General features: G+C 32.6%; 2 protein-coding genes across 9 annotated transcripts; both read right to left on the bottom strand.

Annotated features, from left to right (window-relative positions):
- Positions 1-8,549: 8,549 nt before the first annotated feature.
- On the bottom strand, positions 8,550-11,156 carry LOC107891166 (elongator complex protein 6). Its single transcript, XM_016815863.2, has 5 exons — positions 10,821-11,156; positions 10,448-10,520; positions 9,796-10,001; positions 9,381-9,527; positions 8,550-9,028 (listed from the first exon to the last, which is right to left on the bottom strand). The coding sequence occupies exons 1-5, from the start codon at positions 11,052-11,054 to the stop codon at positions 8,933-8,935; spliced, it is 756 nt and encodes a 251-aa protein (XP_016671352.1). The 5' UTR covers positions 11,055-11,156; the 3' UTR covers positions 8,550-8,932.
- Positions 11,157-12,503: 1,347 nt separating this feature from the next.
- LOC107891165 (probable protein phosphatase 2C 38) lies at positions 12,504-16,914 on the bottom strand. Of its 8 annotated transcripts, none has more exons than XM_041096030.1 (5): positions 16,575-16,914; positions 15,430-15,999; positions 14,506-14,873; positions 13,556-13,792; positions 12,504-12,926 (listed from the first exon to the last, which is right to left on the bottom strand). In XM_041096030.1, the coding sequence occupies exons 2-5, from the start codon at positions 15,752-15,754 to the stop codon at positions 12,696-12,698; spliced, it is 1,161 nt and encodes a 386-aa protein (XP_040951964.1). In that variant the 5' UTR covers positions 15,755-15,999; positions 16,575-16,914; the 3' UTR covers positions 12,504-12,695. The 8 variants fall into 8 exon arrangements, with proteins under 8 accessions (XP_040951964.1, XP_040951966.1, XP_016671347.1 ...); XM_041096032.1 differs by having other exon boundaries at positions 13,577-13,792; positions 16,575-16,888; XM_016815858.2 differs by having other exon boundaries at positions 14,506-14,888; positions 15,430-16,038; positions 16,575-16,879.
- Positions 16,915-17,285: the final 371 nt, after the last annotated feature.

The following is a 17,285-nucleotide window of genomic DNA, read 5'->3' as shown; positions in this document are numbered from 1 at the left end:
AGTGAAGCTTTGCTCTTCAAAGCCAAGGGGATCGAAATCGGATATCGGGTCGAACTTGAGTCCGTATTGGAACTTTGTGGGACCCAATTTTAGGGTTTGGGAACCTTTATTTCTTTTTCCTTATAGATTGAGAATGATGCGTTTTTGGTACGTTTTTTTTTAAGGAATACATGCAGCTATTTTATTATATGATTATTGTGTTTAAAATATTTTAAATTTAGACCATTTTATCAATAAAGGATCATTTCCAACTTCATTTATGGAAATAGGCCACTTTTTTCATTATTTACTGAAATGGGTCAAAAATACCAAAATGCATCCACGTAGAAGCGTTTTTGGAGAAAATTCCAGCAAAATGCGTTCCTGAGGGAGCAATTTTGCCATGTCAGCACAAAACGTGCTGACGTGGACGCGCTTTGCTAGAATGTTCCCCTAATAGCTCCTACGTGAACGCGTTTTGGTGTTTTCGGCCTATTCCGGTAAATAATGAAAAAAGTAGCTCATTTCCGTAAATAAAGTTGGAAATGGGCATTTATTGGTAAAATGGTCTTAATTTATATAGATATTAAATTTTTTGAAAAGATTTCTTTGATCGCTCTTTTTGAGATAATATCTAGAACTACCCATAGTCCTTCCCAAACCCATAAATAGGAGGATAATACGCTTCAGCGCACTCGAATCACATCCTCTTGCATTGACAATAATGTCCATGCCAATCGAGATATTAATTCTTAACCTTTAATATTTTTTGTCTATTGAGTTTTAACTTGATTAACATCAATATTATTGTTAGTATAGGAGGATGTGAATTTGAACACGTTAAATTATGTTTATTTTTCTATTGAAGAGTTGGGGAGAGATTTGAGTAATTCGGTATAAAAAAGTTTAATAATTTTAAAAGTATTCAATTTTAAAAAAATTATATAAAAATTTAATATTTTAATAGATATTTTTAATATTTTAAAAATAGCAAAATGATTTAATGAAAAATGAATTATGTTTTGATTTTTTTTTTTAATTTCAGAAGATAATATGTGTTCAAATCCAAGTTTTTTTACAACATCAACAAGGTTAACTGAATTAATGGTCAATAAAAAAAAGTTTAGAATTTAACAAATATCTTTTTATAAACTTTTATATGGTTTTCACTCATTTGAAATAAAACATTTTGATATTATAGAAATGAAAATTTGAATTCATATCTACATCTTTTTTAACACCAATGTTAAATTACTTATTGAATTAGTGTTACGAATCAATTCAACATCGATTACAAAAAATTTTAAAAATCAAAATTAAAAACTATAACTAAATATTATTGTTGGAATGTTTATATCATTTTTATAAAATATTATTTAAACCTTAAACATTTAGTTAAGATAAGCATAACAACGTTAAATAGCCCATATCGTTAATTACCAATTTTGTCACTTTGACCTTCTTTCTTCTTCTTTTTTTTTATCATTTTAGCCCTAAATATTCAAATTTTAATTAATTTTTTAAGACAAAAAAAACTGATTGAATTGTTAAAACTTTAATGGCATTTACAATAAGAGCTTGCATCACTATCCGTTTATAGCCTTTTAACCCTAATATTATAAAATATATATCTTAAATGATATCCCAATCTGATTAATTACGGAAATGATATGAACGCTACAGTGACTGGTGGTGGTGGTGCCTGAGAAGGTGGCAACACCACCCTAATTTTTTGAGCCAATACCCTAATTTTTTGAGCCAATCATTTGACCGTTATGAACTTTAAAAAAAAAATTAGTGGTGGAGGGTAGGCATACGGCAACACCAGTATGAAAATTATATTGGGTTATATACAGGTTAAAGGTTTATTATTTTTTTAGTTAGGTGGACGAGGGGTGGCAGGCGGCACTCTTGGTGGACGTGACTTAACAATCACGGGAAAAAAATTTATGAGTAATTTTCAGTCAATCAACCCAATTTTTGGGCCTTTTCAAGGGTAATTTTTACCCCATATAAGGACCTTGGTCCCATGGCTATTGAAAGAAAAAAAGAAAGAAAGAAAAGAAGAGAAGAAAGATTTAGGTTATTTTACCTTTTATGCTTTAAAGGTATATTTTTAATTAATTTTTTGCAAATACTATTAATTTGTTTGTTTTGTTATTCTAACTATTTGTCTTATTTTGTGACTTTGGAAGGAGAGGGGAGCAGTAGATTAAGGTTTAAAGGTGCACTTTTTTTGTAATTACGTTATTATTTATCTTTTTGTAATTTTTATTATTTGTAATTACTTTATTTATGTTATTTGACTCGTGTTACTCTAACCATGTTATTAATTATGCAGTTTATCTGGATGTCATATTCCTTCTGGACGTTGCGGCTATTATTCCCCCATTTGCTCACATCCACTCACACTTGTGGTGCATTAAAGCACCCCTATTGAATTTCTCAACAGTCGAGTGGTACAACGAGGATCGAGTACTACGACAGTTCAGGTGCATACAATATATTTCGGATATTCCATAGCGTTTGGGGAATGTCCACAAAATTAAAAAAATGAGGGAACAAACAAAGAACTGGACATTAAAGCATCAAGAATTGGGAAACAAGTAAACGATCGGATGGGGTGGAAACCTCGGATGAATTTTGCTTTTGATTTACGGCCCTCAAAGGAGTACCAACGTTGGTACATCGAGAATGGAAAATCATATTTATTTGGTGGGCAATTGATGCTAATCCCTCCATACATGTAACGACTAAGGCACCTCTCCCACTGCCTGTTACACACCTCCTGCACTTGAACAGGAGCTGGCACCCGAACCTAAGCGGTCTTATACAGAATCTGAGGGTAGTTCTTATCATCCGGACTTGGGGTAGGTAATTATTTTTTGGGCTCATCAGGCTACGCAGATCAGTCGGAGATTCCCAGTTCCAGTTTTGATAATTCGAATTCAAGATCACTGATGATGTTTGATATCTTCAGCCCATTACCACTCAATATTCCACCCCTTAGGTAAACCTTTGGGACATACGATTTCTCGAGTATGTTTAGCATACCCCAAGGTTCATCGATGGATGTTATGAATGATGTTCCGAGTGAGTGTAACAATAACCGTCGCGAGCACCCTCAAAGCCAACGTCGGACACCACAACGGTTTATCCTTTGGAGTACACCATCGAACTATCAATTTTAGCATGTGGTGCATTATATTTATTGGATGTGGTTTGTAATTGTAATTTAAAATTTCAAGTTTATATTAATTAAATTATACTAAACTAATCATTTAAATCTTTTGTAATTTTTAATGATTATGAAAAGGAAACATATAATTTTTTTGACTTAATTTTTTTAATATGTTGGATCTGGTGCCCTGAGTGTAGTACTTTCGTCTAAGTACACTTGTAATTTTTTTCAAATAGATTGGTTAATAAAATTATTCATGAATTATATTAATACTTTATATATTATTCTCACATGGTTTTTGCATTTTAAGTAAAATAGAAGCAAATGTTGCTCATTGGTTGTCTAAATATTTAACTAATACTAAGTTGTATTACGTGGTCGGATCATAGTACAGAAAGACAAATTTTATTAGTAGACGAACTTAAACATGTCCTTAGTCTAATAGAAAATGAATAAAATGATTGAAAGACTAACATGTCGTCTATCATGTCCAATTGGAGAAATGTCTTATCTTGGGTATCGAAGTGGATGACTCCCAGAAGATAGAGACATAAATATGACTGACTGGACTGTCAGTACATCGGACAAAACCCAAGCAAAATAGATTCTGAATCTATTTATAGATTTATTTACTTGTGATGTTTATAGTGTGACGTACCTAAATCATGAGTGGATGGCGGACTATGTATGCGTGACTTGTACACTTTGATGTAAGTAAAAGCCTGAGTTCAAATAGATAAGAAACCAAAAGTTGGTGCGTTGGGTGTACGACTTTTGTAGTATGCAGCAACATTCACAATAATGGAATTCATATCCCAAAGAATGGGTAAATGATGTTATTTTATTGGCATTACATGGTTGATGAAAAGTAAATGTGGTCATGGATCGTCCGTCTTTGTGATGGATGACTTGATCACTATTTGATAGTGATTGACTTTTCATGAAGGAAGATATAATGATTACCATAAGATAAAATAGGATCATATTAGGAAAATGAATATTATTCCAAAGAGACTAAGGATATCCTATGAGGGTAACACATTTATGACAATGTCATTGGACGAGCATTAAATAGTTATTTTCGTAATGGTATGTCGTTAGGGAGAACTTAGTTACGATACTATAGTGGAATGACTTCGTGACTAAATGAGTTTTTAATTAATAGGTGAAAAGCCAAAACTTGATCATACATCATTTGAGCCTCAACCACATATGTCCAATCAGTCCCTTCGATAACTCATTAAAACCAGAAATAAATTGCATGTTTGAATAAAGATGAATGGAATGAATAGAAAAAGATAAATGGGAAACATTCAGGAATGATTATAGTTTTCTCCAAAATGGAATCATTTGGAAATGAATGTAGGTTTCCAAAAATAGAAATGAAAATGAAAATGAAAACTTACAAGCCTATATAGGATTAATTAAAAAATTATGGAATAATGAGTTTATGTTTTTTGATTGTTTTGAAGCCTGAAAATGAAAATAAATCATTCGGTCATAGTAAACATGTTGAATTGTAACATATTGAATGAATTTTTAATTTTACCGGAGGTAAAATCGTCAAAATTTTATCAAGATAAATTTAGGATGAGAAGATTATTTAATATGTAGATATTAAATTTTATTTTGAGAAATAGAAAAACTGAATCAAGTTTGATCATATTACAAAGTACCGGGTCAAAAAGATCTAGGAAGTACTCGTTATTGGACCCGATGTAAGAGAGACCTAAAACCCATCATGTAAGGAGGTGGGACGACAAAACCCTAGTATCATTAACTAGGGTTGCCACCCCTTATATCCTAAGCAAACTAGAATATTATTTTTCTAGCGGAAATAAACTTCTACAACTCTACAAGGGTTCTACATTATCTTCCTATAAATAGATGATATCGATAAAGCTATTTACAAATTTTAGAGAGATTGTTATTCTGTCGAAAAATGGAGAGTTTATTCTCAACTTATAAACATATTTTTCAGAATAACAATTTTATTGGTTTCTATTAAAAAAGAGAGAATTTTCATTTTCACCTTAAAAGAATTTTTTTTTCTAGTTCTGTGTTTTGATTCAATTTGTTCGAATCCACATTCGAAGTAGCTCATGGTATGAAAACTGCGGGGAAGATCATTTGGTTTAAAACCGAAAAACATCAAGGATCTATTTATCTAAAAACATATGTACGAATTCGGTTTAGGTTTATTGCTATAAATATAAAAAATCAGGTTGATTTTCAAAATTTTAACTTTCTACTATGCAAGAAACCCGTTTTCAAATCAAACTTTTTCCAACAAAATAAAATTTTGACTTTTTTGAAAACAATATAATGTTTAAGTGGTGTTGAAAGATGTAATATAGTTGTGTTGTTCCTAAAATATAAATATGAAAATTCCATCATAATAAAAATTTAATAAAAGTCTAGATATAGAATACATTAATTTATATTCAACTCAATCGAGTCAATTGTCCAATATGGTAAGTTCGATACGGGCATTTAGCTTGATTATGACTAGTTGTTCTGCACAGACCACAAAGTTTTGGGTTGGTTTTCTCTCTTATGTCCATTTCACCATGGATCCTAGTGACTTGCGGGTGACCTTTTAGCTTCCTATGTAACCCATTGTCTGGGGCAAGCTCGAAAGTCAGCGAAGGCACTCTCCATGTAGACAAATCACGCAAGACAGGGAACTCGTTTCCCCAAATACGCAATGTATGTTCCAGAGTGTACACCTCATCGATATATTGTTCAACATTGATCAAGGTGTGAGCACAAGCTGCAACGATATGCGTACAATGGTAATGAAGTGTTTGGAACTTCCTGCAATCGCACCATCTATTTCAGAGATCAACTCTGTAGGACCTAGGTGGGATACTGGGTCGACGGCCAATGGACTTTATAACTTGGAAAGTCTCTAACTGTCGAGAATATATTTCTACATTCATCGACATCTCTCTCTGATGGTTCGCATCCATTACTTGTTTCAACCTCATTATTGGCATTAAGGTTGCTAGCATATAGAGTGTAGCTGGAAAAATAGATGAAATTGGTAGATGTCGTGTTCTCTTCAAGACAGAGTAAACCATCTTTGCCAGGTTTGTGGTTATATGAGCACATCAAGACCCATCATTGAAACTTTGAGTTCATTGCCAAGACTTTATGGTACCCAACCACTCTCGAAAAGTAGTAGCCGTTTCATAGTGCATATCACCCTCAAGCCTAGTTAATCGTTACCTGAAATGGTGTTGTTCTAGCTCGTACACTGTATATGTATTTTAAAAAGACACATTACATTTTCAAATTAATTTGTGGAAGTATTAAGAACATTTAAAAAATATGTTGAAACCGAAAATTACCCATGTTCACTTCTTGTTTTCGCCAGTCTACATTTTTGTAGTTTCAGTGGAAGTTAGAGGCAATGTGAGGCGATGTGTCAGATGCTATAAATGAATCTCCACGAAACACTAGAATTCCTAATTGCGACAATTAGTCTCTTCGATCTACAAGATATGATGCAAATATTATTGTCTCCAACAACATATGTCCGCAAGTTCATCAAGAAGAATTCTCACGATTCCATGTTCTCCGACTCCACAATGACAAACTCTATCGAGAGCTAGTTCCGATTCCTGTCTTGAGCAATCGCAATAAGTAGGACCTGCATATATTTTCTGTATAGCTAGGTTCCATCAACTTGCATAAGTGGTTTGCAGTGGGGAAAGACTCGCACACATGGATCAAATGTCCAGAACATCTAGTGAAAAATTTTTCTTCTCGATTGTAGTTGATCGTCTGGGCCATAATAAGTTCGTGTCTATAAATCAATGACAGTCTCTGCCACGTACTCCCGCATAGTGACTATCCACCCCTTTAGTTCATTGTATGACGTATCTCAATCTCCGTAAAACTATTTTATGGCCATTTTTTTAGCTATCCATGCTTTCTGGTATGGCACTCGGTATTAGAATCGTTCTTGCATTTCGTAATTAGTACTGAAACAGGAATGGTCGGCATGTCCTTCACCATTGGTATGATGCAGTTGCAGATAGATTTTGCATCAAGTTTGAGGTGATCTTGCGTCATACATGTAGAAGTGCATGTGTAAGGCCCAACAAATCTCCAGATCTCTCACATTTGCGACCTCTGGATAAATGCGGCTCGTACCCATCAATTGCACCCTTATGTTGACCTCCAACACTTTCCAATAGACAATGTCGATTTAGACAGGATGACTTTGTAGTCAATCGACACATCCATGTTATACCGCTTAATGACAAATACATAGTCTTCCTTGGTCACAAAATTTTGGCCCACAAACAACTCCTTACATTCAGGATTTGCGACCAATCGGTGAGCAAATGGTATATTGAGGTACTCTAGAAACTCGGATGCATGCGCCATATCGGGATCTACGACCGACATGTAGACCCCAAGATTATTGCATATGATAATGCCTCGACTTAAGTTCCCAACTGAAGACGCGCTAACATTTCCATCGTCATTGGCGCATTCGTTGTCGATATCATTCGAGATATTGTCTAGATCAAAATCACTATCATCTTCAACCTAGTGATTAGAAGGACCATTTTTATCATATCCTTCATTACCATTTGCACCAGTCTTAATCACCACAAGATGTATTTATAAACGGGGACCCGGGTTAAAGTTCTCAGACGCAAGTGGAGCATTAAGATCGATGTCGAACCCACGTATAGTCGATTGCCTATCAACAGACGCTCTCGGAGCCTCCATACATGAATCTTGAATTCCATGTTCTTCACTTAATGGAGTGAAATTTTCAGCTGACTCCACATTAGCTAACTCAATAAACAACAGAATCGGTTCAGTGTAGCCACTTAATAACTGAATCGATTCAGTGTAGCCACTTAACAACTGAATTGATAAATTTTTTTTTTATCAATTTTTAAAATTTGTTGGATTTCTAAATAAATACCCACTTAATAACTCTACCATTCCCGTAAAAAAATACCTACAAATAAATTAAAATTATACTAAATCTATATTTACCTTTTTCTTCTTTACAACTATTAATCATTTAAGTCCTTTGCTATTTTTAATGATTTAAAAAAAATTATTACAAAATACTCCTATATTTTATTAACCATTAAAATAATTATTTATTCATCATATTTTTAAAAATATTTTTTAGTCGAAACTAGGATATCTACCATTAATAGTAATGACTAATCTCTTCGCCACGAATCCTCTTCGAAGAAGTAAATAACTAATTATAAAATATGCTCCATTCTCCTAAATAAAGATGGAATCCCCCAATCTTATAATTAAAGGGTGAGATAAAGAATCATCATACCATATCTCATGGTTCATTTTTAAAAGTTTTTAATTACTACCAAAATAAAACTGAATCAAATTCAATACAAATTAAATCGAAATCGAATTGATCACAGTAGTTTGAACCGCTTTTCAATTTTCTCTTTTCTTATTCTTAACCATAATTATAAATATATCAAAATTTATACAAATATAAAATACCTTAGACATGATTATAACCCAATAAAATACACTAACATAATAGGGATTAATGAAAGCCGGAACCCACATCTTCAGCAAAACTAACAGATGGACATTAATAATAGATGCAACAAAAGGGCTGAATTTCTTTCCCAACAAAGGGAACTTTTTCATGATATCTTCTCTAATACCATCTAAGGTTTCCTTTGTTTCATCATCTACGACTATCGAATGAAAAACCATAACCTTCAAGCCTGTTACCAGTTTCAGGTTTCATCAACCTCAGCTTCTCCCGGGGTAGAAGCATTCGACAACATTTTCCTTGACCTTGAAATGGAAATTACTAACCTTGTTCCGACCCTTGTTCGAAACTGTCAACTGCAACATGATAAAAACCACATTCAGAGGTAGGACATTTCCTATTTTTATAGGAACTTTTAATAAACAATTGTATTTCCAATTATAACCTTGTTACTCGAAACCATCAACTGAACAGGATAAAAACCATGCGATGAGACCCTAATTCGTTACTTCTAAGTTCTAATATAGTAAATCAATAGTTTAAATGACAGACAAGACATTTCCCATTTTTATAGGAACGTCTATATTCAAGAAACAATGGCATCTCCAATTGTAGTCTATGTTACTCTAAACCGTAAACCACAAAAATAAATACATAATAGAAATGACACAATTATCCAACAATGAAACAGGAATAGCATATTGGTACCTGTCCATGCACATCGGTTGCTAAACCGGTAGCCAAAGGCTCTGCCTTTATCAAAATGTCTGCAAGGTACTCCATTTGTATAAAAAATGTTGGCCTATCTTCACTCGAATAAATATCTTCATGATTGAGTGTGATTAATGAACAGTCCTAACAACAATGATTCAACAAGAGAAAATTTAAAGATAGACAAAATTTATGCTACTTAAATTCAAGTGAGAGTGTCGGATATAAGTATGTGTTTCTGATGAGTATATTCGTGGGGGGGGGGTGGTGGCATTTTTCTATGTATTTGGAGCACCCTTAGAGGGTCAAATCCCCATATCCATTTCAGAATAGGCATTGGACACAAGTATTGAACAAGGATACTTCAAGAAAAATATAAGACAAAATGAGGGAAAACAAGGTATTATCTTACAAACTCAGATGTTAAAGTGCGGCAATAGTGCAAGAAATCCAAGACATAATCTGAAGAGCCATTTGCAGCCACCTCCATAAGAGATAAGTCATCAATGATAATGGAAACGTTTTTCCAACTAATCTCAGGCAAAGCTGAAATGGTTTTATGTATTTTCCCATACAATGCAATGAGTCCACCTTCAGGAGTTATTCCTTCATCTCCATCTAATCAAACAAATTGAAAAACTCATCAAGATAAAACAATAAAGAAGACCATAAACAGAAATCACAAACATAAAAAGATAAATTAATGCAGTCCGTGAACTACTGAACTATGATCGAATATGTAATTCAATCCATGTATCATAGAACTGAGTGATTTAATCTTTATACACTTAACATTAGCGCAAACAAGTAAAATTAATAACAACGTTAATGGAAAACCATCTATTGCAGTCTTGAAATCCTAAAATCTGACAGTGCAAACATGTAGACAAATAAAGCAACAAAAGAATTTCTTATATCGAAGACATATGTTCTGTCAAATTTCAGCTCATATACTTTGTCCAAATTCAGAATCAACATCAGCATTTAAATGATTTCTCATTTAAACAAAGAATATTCATGCAGAAAGTTATGCAAGAATCATTTTACCAGATTTTTTTTCTCACCTGGACACTGCAACTTAAGCATGTCAAAGAAAAAGAATCTACTGTTATCCCTTTGTGATACCAAGTTGCATCCCTATTTCAACAAATGGACAACAAAACCAAATAATATTAACAACATTTCCAAGAAAAAACCCACTGCATGATAACCAAGAAAACATGGTTTTCATCCCTCACTTCGTATCCTCTCTGAAAAATTGGACCCGGGAACTTATACCTTGTGTCAAACAGAAACCGTAATATAATTAATTCAAGACTAATGCATTTAAGTGCTAATGCAAATCTTATGAACTCATAGAAAAGGTAAACAGTTTCCGAAGGATACGATCGTAATGAGAGAAAATTAAGTAAAGCTTCAATGGAGGAAGATACTTACCAGTTTCCGAAGGATACGATCGTAATGAGAGAAAGGCTGAGAGAAAGCGATGAAGATGGTAACATTAGAGGAATTTGGAGAAAGAGAGCGTTTAAGTAGATGGTGAAGAACGAACGACCCACTGGTCTCGACTTGGTCTTCTATTGCCACTACTTGACCCCTTAGAGGCCATGGCTCGATGACCTGGTCTAGCCCTAAGGCTTCATCCAGTAGGTTCGAAGATCTCTGGTTCATGATTTTTTGGGAAATTTGATATGTTTTTTAGAGAGACGTTAGGGGTTTAGGGTTTTTTTTAAGAATTGCAAAAAAGACAATTTTGGGCTAATAATATTTGGGCCTTGATGAAGTTTTAAATTGGGCTTCAAATTTTTTTAGTATTTATTAAATTTATTTTAATAAAATAAAATTGAATTTTATAATTGATTAATTTAATTAGATAAGAAAATTTTAGGCATAATGACTTTTTTGACCCTCCAGTTTACAAAAGAAGTCATTTTAACTCTCCACTTAATTTTTCATCTCTTTTGGCCCTTGAATGGAAAAATTAACATTTGTTAATTTTGTTGATGTGACATATACGTGAATTGCCATGTGAGTAACATGTCAAGATATAATTAATTTTTAAAATTTTAAAAATATTTAAAAAAATATTTTTATAGATTTTAAATAATTTTAATGAGTTTTAACTTTTTTTAAAATTATAAAATTTTTGATTTTTTAAAATTTAAAAAATTAATTAAATACTGACATGTCATCCATGTGGTAATCCAAATGTATGCCATAAAAAAATAATTTTTTTCATCAATTTTGGAATGATTTGACAAAACTACAAGTTTAATTGTTAAAAAAGACAAAAAAAATTAAATAAAGAACTAAATTAACTTTTTTTTTATAAAATTGAAGGATCAAATAAATTATTATACCAAAATTTTATTAAAAAAATCAATTAGATTTGATGGACCAATAATATTAATTCAAAAATTTTGCTTAAATTTGATTTAATTCAAAAACCAATTAATATTTAGAAAAGAAAAAATAATTTTATATTAATATTGATATATTTTTATTAATTTAAAATAAAAATGTTGATTTAGATGAATATTGTTATTAAATTTTAATAAGATTATTATTAAAATAAATTAATAATAAATAATTTAATCGTATTTTAATATAATTATTATTAAATATAATTTAATAAAAATAATATATAATTTAATAAATTTTTAATATAATTATTTTTATATTAAATTATATTAAAATATTTAGAATATTTTATTTTAAATTATATTTTGAAATAAAATATTTTATTTTAAAATATATTAAAATATTTCAAATATTTTATTTTTATATTTTCTAAATCCAAATTTTAAAGGACTAATCTGGAATTTTTTTTTGGTTATTCAATGTTGCATGAAATAACCATTTTTTGATAGCTATTACGGGAAGACAAGTAATAGGAAAATAATAGTCATTCCATTGAATGAGTATTACATTCAACCAAATAAAGAAATGGTTTATCATTGAATGAATAAGGGAGGAATGCTATTCCATTCCCCCAACCAAATGTGGAGTTAATCCGAATTGATAGTAAATAAAATATGGATATTTCAAGAAAATGAAAAGAGAAATTAGGGGCAAAAAGTGAATAAATTCTCAAAGGAAAATGGAAAAATACCACAGACATTAAATGAATTTTATATCTTTCTTTCAATTATATGATATGTCAAAGTCCCCAAGATTTATAACTTGAATGGATTCTCTAAATGCATTCTCTAAAACAATTCTATCAAATCATTTATGGATATCTTCTTAATACAAAATGAGAGGAATGGGTTGAGTAAAAACGATAGAGAGGTCTACGACCTGTTTCGGTGGCTAGTATTTGCTATTTCCCGAGACTCCGGCACTGCCACGGATCGAAACCAGGGGTCTACACGACGAGCCGTTGCTTATCAGATGGAAATCCAGAAACAAAACGATGACCGTTATATCGTCGTGAAAATGTCTCCGCACGCCACGGTCAATCTTTTTCAAGTCTGAGTATCTCATTTCTCTCTTCTTTGCAGCTTCACGAAGCGCAGCTTTTATGAGTCTCCTTGCGATACCCTGCATGGATGTCTCGTATAAGTTTATCCATAGGCAACTTGATCATCAATATAAAGATCAGTTCTTTACAAACTCGGTATATAACTCATGTTTGTGAAGGAAAACAAACAAAAACAAAAACTTTTAAAAATCAAGGATTAGAAGGACAAGAAACCATTTCCGGGTTGCATGAGATAAACTCATAGTTGGCATTTAAGGAAGACAACACTACTCAACCATTATAGTTGGAAAAATACTCAAACCCGTCAGATTTCAATCTGATCCAACCCATTGCCATCCCGAACTGATCACCTTTCCTTCATTTATCACGTATTGGGAACTAAGCAAAAGGAACCCAGGAAGGGTTGGCTAGTTTTGATAGCATGAAAGTTGTTCTCAGTTGTAAGGCATTATATGCATAGAAAGATTAAATCTATATTGCTCCGATTTTTCATTTTTGTGAAGCACCGATGTCTAGCACCCATGTCCGATGCCTATCCGGACATGAGATTGAGGATATGTCCCTGACCCTCCAAAAACCTCAAAATACATTAAAAAAAAAAACATGACAATTTAAACATACCGTGCATGACACATATTCATACCCGACACAAACACCCGAAAAAGAAAATCACAAAAAGAGAACTTACATTGCGTGGACATGTGCTTACAATGTTAACAGCCTCTTGATTGCTAAGGTGTTCCCATAGACCATCCGACGCGAATATAAGAAACTGATCTTCAGGACGCAGTTTCTGTACTGATATTGCTGGCTCGGCTTGTAGGATCGGCTTCTCGAACGAATTTGGAACTCTAAACTTCGGTAATAGAGGCTCTCTGTTGAATTCTGGCTTCTTTAGATATGCATCACCAATAGACCTAGAAATCTATCACATAAAAAAAGTTGGGTCAATGGAACAATCAATTTGCACATACTTCTTGTGTAGATCACTATGCTATTTCGACTTAAGTATCATACCTGATACCGATGTTTGAAACATATCAAACATGACTACGAGATATGACCCTCCAAAAACATTAAAAAGTAAAACATACATGTGTCCAATACTCACACCTAAGTCCGAGTAACATTGGTAGATCACACTCATTCAAGTAAAAGTTCCTTCGAGTCATAAATCATATTTAGATTTTCAAAATCATGACTAGATCAAATTTTATACATCAAAATAACCCAAGTTGCTATTTAATCTGAAATCATTCCCATGAAGACTACAAAATGATCACTTAAGAAGGTGAAATTCGAACTCTGTAGAAATCCACAACATTGTCGCTAAAATCCATCTACATCCCAAAATAAGTTTTTACGGCAATTATCGATCAAAAGCTAAACTAGTTCTCACGGCAGCACAATTCAATACATACAAGTTTTCATCGAACAATTTCGAATTCCAATATAATCTGTATCAAATATACAAATAAATAATTATCAAATAAAAAGTTTCAAGGTTGTTTCTTGGATGGTAAGGAATTAGATAGGCTTGGGATTGCGATAGGTCGTATGCCTTTATACGAAAGCTGGAATTTGTACAGCAATATGAAGTTTACTAAGAAAATAATATCCCGAAGCCACGAAAAATACCTGTATTATACCCTTCACACGCCATACGTTGTGCCTGAGGACCACAATCTGCGGATCATCGGGATGAAACGATCGCAACTCCTCCCGCACGGACTCGAAGCTTGCATTGTGCTCGGATGACAACTGAACTGCTTTGACCTCTTTAAAGGCTTTCTCCAGTCTTCCTAAAACAACTCGAGAATCTCCGGCATTTGCAATGTAAAGCAATCCACTACAAATTATTCCTACCAAACAACACGAACCAACAGAAGCGATTTGTGGCTTAGTTTCGAACTGCTCCTTGACAAGATTAAGAAAATCTTCTTCGGTAGCTAAAAACGCTTTGCTGATTACATCGGCTGACATTCCGTGATTCTCAGTTGTAAACTCTGCACCATTAAAAGCTGTCAAGTCAGTAAACATATGCGTTAGCTATTAAAAATTGGCAACTAAAGCTCGGGGAGGAAATAACTACGATGTTGTTAAGGGAGGCAGGAAACGAGGATCTGAATAAGTCCGAATTTGACATTTTTCATCGCCTGTAAATCATTGAACCATGAGATATTGATGACGACTTTCGAAACTCGTAAGAACTTTGCAGTTAAGGATCATATAGTTCCAATATCTAAGTTCTAAGTTCCTGAATCTGTATAAGAACCGAACTATCTTCGTTTCTTCCGAAAATTGCTTCTACAACTTTTGAAGGAAATAAACATATAAATGCTTGTTTACTTGTGAAGTTCCGGGTTTCCGGCCTCACTCAAGCATGCATACTTTATCCTCATTAGTCATGTAAGGTACATGATACATCTCTAAATATCTTATAACTAAAAAAATACAAAGTTTCCGGATTCAACTAATGAAAATAAACCGATAAACCACTTGTTAAACAAGAAAATAATAAATTCCAATATGATTCAGCAAAGAGGAGAAAGAATTGCATACTCTTGATATGGCTGAAAAGGTGTTTGTTTATAAACCTAGCGGTTTCCGGACCTCCATGACCATCATAGATTCCAACAAATGTCCCATGGGGACCCGATTTAAACGAGCTGATTGGACCGGATTCGAGTTGGCTGTGATCTTCCAATAGATTGTTTGCTTGAATTACCGCCATCGAAAACTCGCCCGCAACGTGTTCTCCTGAGTCTTCGTACCACAACAATCCGTCAACCCTACCATTACCAACCCCACCTCTACTAGAATTTTCACCCTCGACTGAAGGCTTCCAGCAGGGCGACACGATTCGCCTTAATGTTGTTGATACCATGACTTACATATTCTTAACCGAATATGCGGATTTTAAAAGGAGTCCGACAAAATGTTCTACGTCAAGCTTAGTCGGTTCTTATCTTTGAGGAATGAGATGCTCTCTCCTCCTTATTTACCGAGCAGTATAGGTGCTAGCGACACTTCTTACTATGATTTGATCTTTAACCCTTAGGCAGGCAATAAACATCGTCTAAGTCCCTAATCCGAGTTTGATCTACGGACTGGTCCAGAAAAAACAGATTCCTGGAAGAAGAGAAGGATTCAGGGCCAGCTCCAATTCAACTAAATTTCCAAAAAGCAAAAGTTTTAGAAATCAAACATATATAGATAAATTCAGATAATATTAAATTTCACAGTTGCAATAAACATTATCTAAGTCCCTAATCCGAGTTTATGCGAACTCACGTGTGAATGTTGGATATGAATATGTGTTAATATCTATCCCTTAAAGACATCAAATAAAAGACATGAACTTGACCTAATTAAAAACTCCACATTTCCAATCTTCAAACGATTTAAAATGGATAAAAAATTATGGATTTAAATAAAGACTACAAAATATTTTTTTTTCAGATAATCAATTTCAATAACTATTAGATTTAAATACTTCAAATTCACCTCTCTACATACAATAAAAAAAGGGAATAAAATAGAATCAAAATTACGGGTATTTCTAGAAACTGAAAAAAATGAAGAAAACCATGAAATTTCAGACAAAAACCCATCACCTTAAAAACATCAAACAAAAATAAAGAACTGAAACAAAACACAAGTATCAATAAAAAAAAAGATGAAGCGGAGATTTTCTTCTTACATACCTTATAAAACAATGAAGAATTTCTTATAATCTTTCCAGGTTACAAGCCCTGTTTAGGAACACACCCAAAGACCCTTAATTCGAAAGATTATATAAACAAAAAAAGGGGGGAAATTTGTTTTAAGGAGGTTGAGACAACAAACAAAAACAAAAACAAAAGAGAATTGAAAAGGTTGTAAGAAAGTTTGAAAGGTAGATTTGGAGAGAGATTTGAGAAAGAAAAACAAGAAATGATTTTTTTTTCTTTTTTATGAAAACAAATCTTGAGATTTTTGGAACGATCGGAAACTTTATTTATTTGATTTATATATAATTTTTTTTCAGTTTTTTATTCTTCTAATTTATTGCTTGTAAGGGTTTTGACTTTGACTTTTTAGGTTTCGAGCCTTTAAACAAACCAATATTTTAGGCAACTTTTACTCATTTAGCTTTATCCATTTTTAGCAAAATAAAAACTTCCCTTTAGAGTAAGGTTAAAGAAAAATGGAGTAAATTGGTTAAAGGTTTAATTTTTTTTACTTAATTGGTTTAATCAGTTTAACTTATTAAAATATTTTAAAAAATAGTGTTAAATAAGTATTAAATAATTAAATAAAAATATGTTTTTTTATTTAATGATATTTTTTAATCTAAAACCAAATCAAGCAATAATCTATGGGATTAATCTTTTATTGATTTATTCAAAAATAATTATTCGATACATTGGTAATAA

The sequence above is a fragment of the Gossypium hirsutum genome, chromosome D06 (assembly GCF_007990345.1).
Source record: "Gossypium hirsutum isolate 1008001.06 chromosome D06, Gossypium_hirsutum_v2.1, whole genome shotgun sequence".
NCBI classification, from domain to species: Eukaryota; Viridiplantae; Streptophyta; class Magnoliopsida; order Malvales; family Malvaceae; genus Gossypium; species Gossypium hirsutum.
The sequence above is the reverse complement of the archived record's forward strand: the minus strand, read 5'-3'. Positions and strand labels throughout refer to the sequence as shown.

Excerpts from the sequence above, each read along its gene's own strand:
- LOC107891166 (XM_016815863.2), bottom strand. The coding sequence starts at position 11,054 with ATGAACCAGAGATCTTCGAACCTACTGGATGAAGCCTTAGGGCTAGAC. Across the intron at positions 10,521-10,820 it reads ATCGTATCCTTCGGAAACTG|GGATGCAACTTGGTATCACA; the intron begins GTAAGTATCTTC and ends TTGTTGAAATAG. Across the intron at positions 10,002-10,447 it reads GCTTAAGTTGCAGTGTCCAG|ATGGAGATGAAGGAATAACT; the intron begins GTGAGAAAAAAA and ends TTGTTTGATTAG.
- LOC107891165 (XM_016815858.2), bottom strand. The coding sequence starts at position 15,754 with ATGGTATCAACAACATTAAGGCGAATCGTGTCGCCCTGCTGGAAGCCT. Across the intron at positions 13,793-14,505 it reads GTGTGAAGGGTATAATACAG|ATTTCTAGGTCTATTGGTGA; the intron begins GTATTTTTCGTG and ends TTTATGTGATAG. Across the intron at positions 12,927-13,555 it reads TAAGCACATGTCCACGCAAT|GGTATCGCAAGGAGACTCAT; the intron begins GTAAGTTCTCTT and ends ACATCCATGCAG.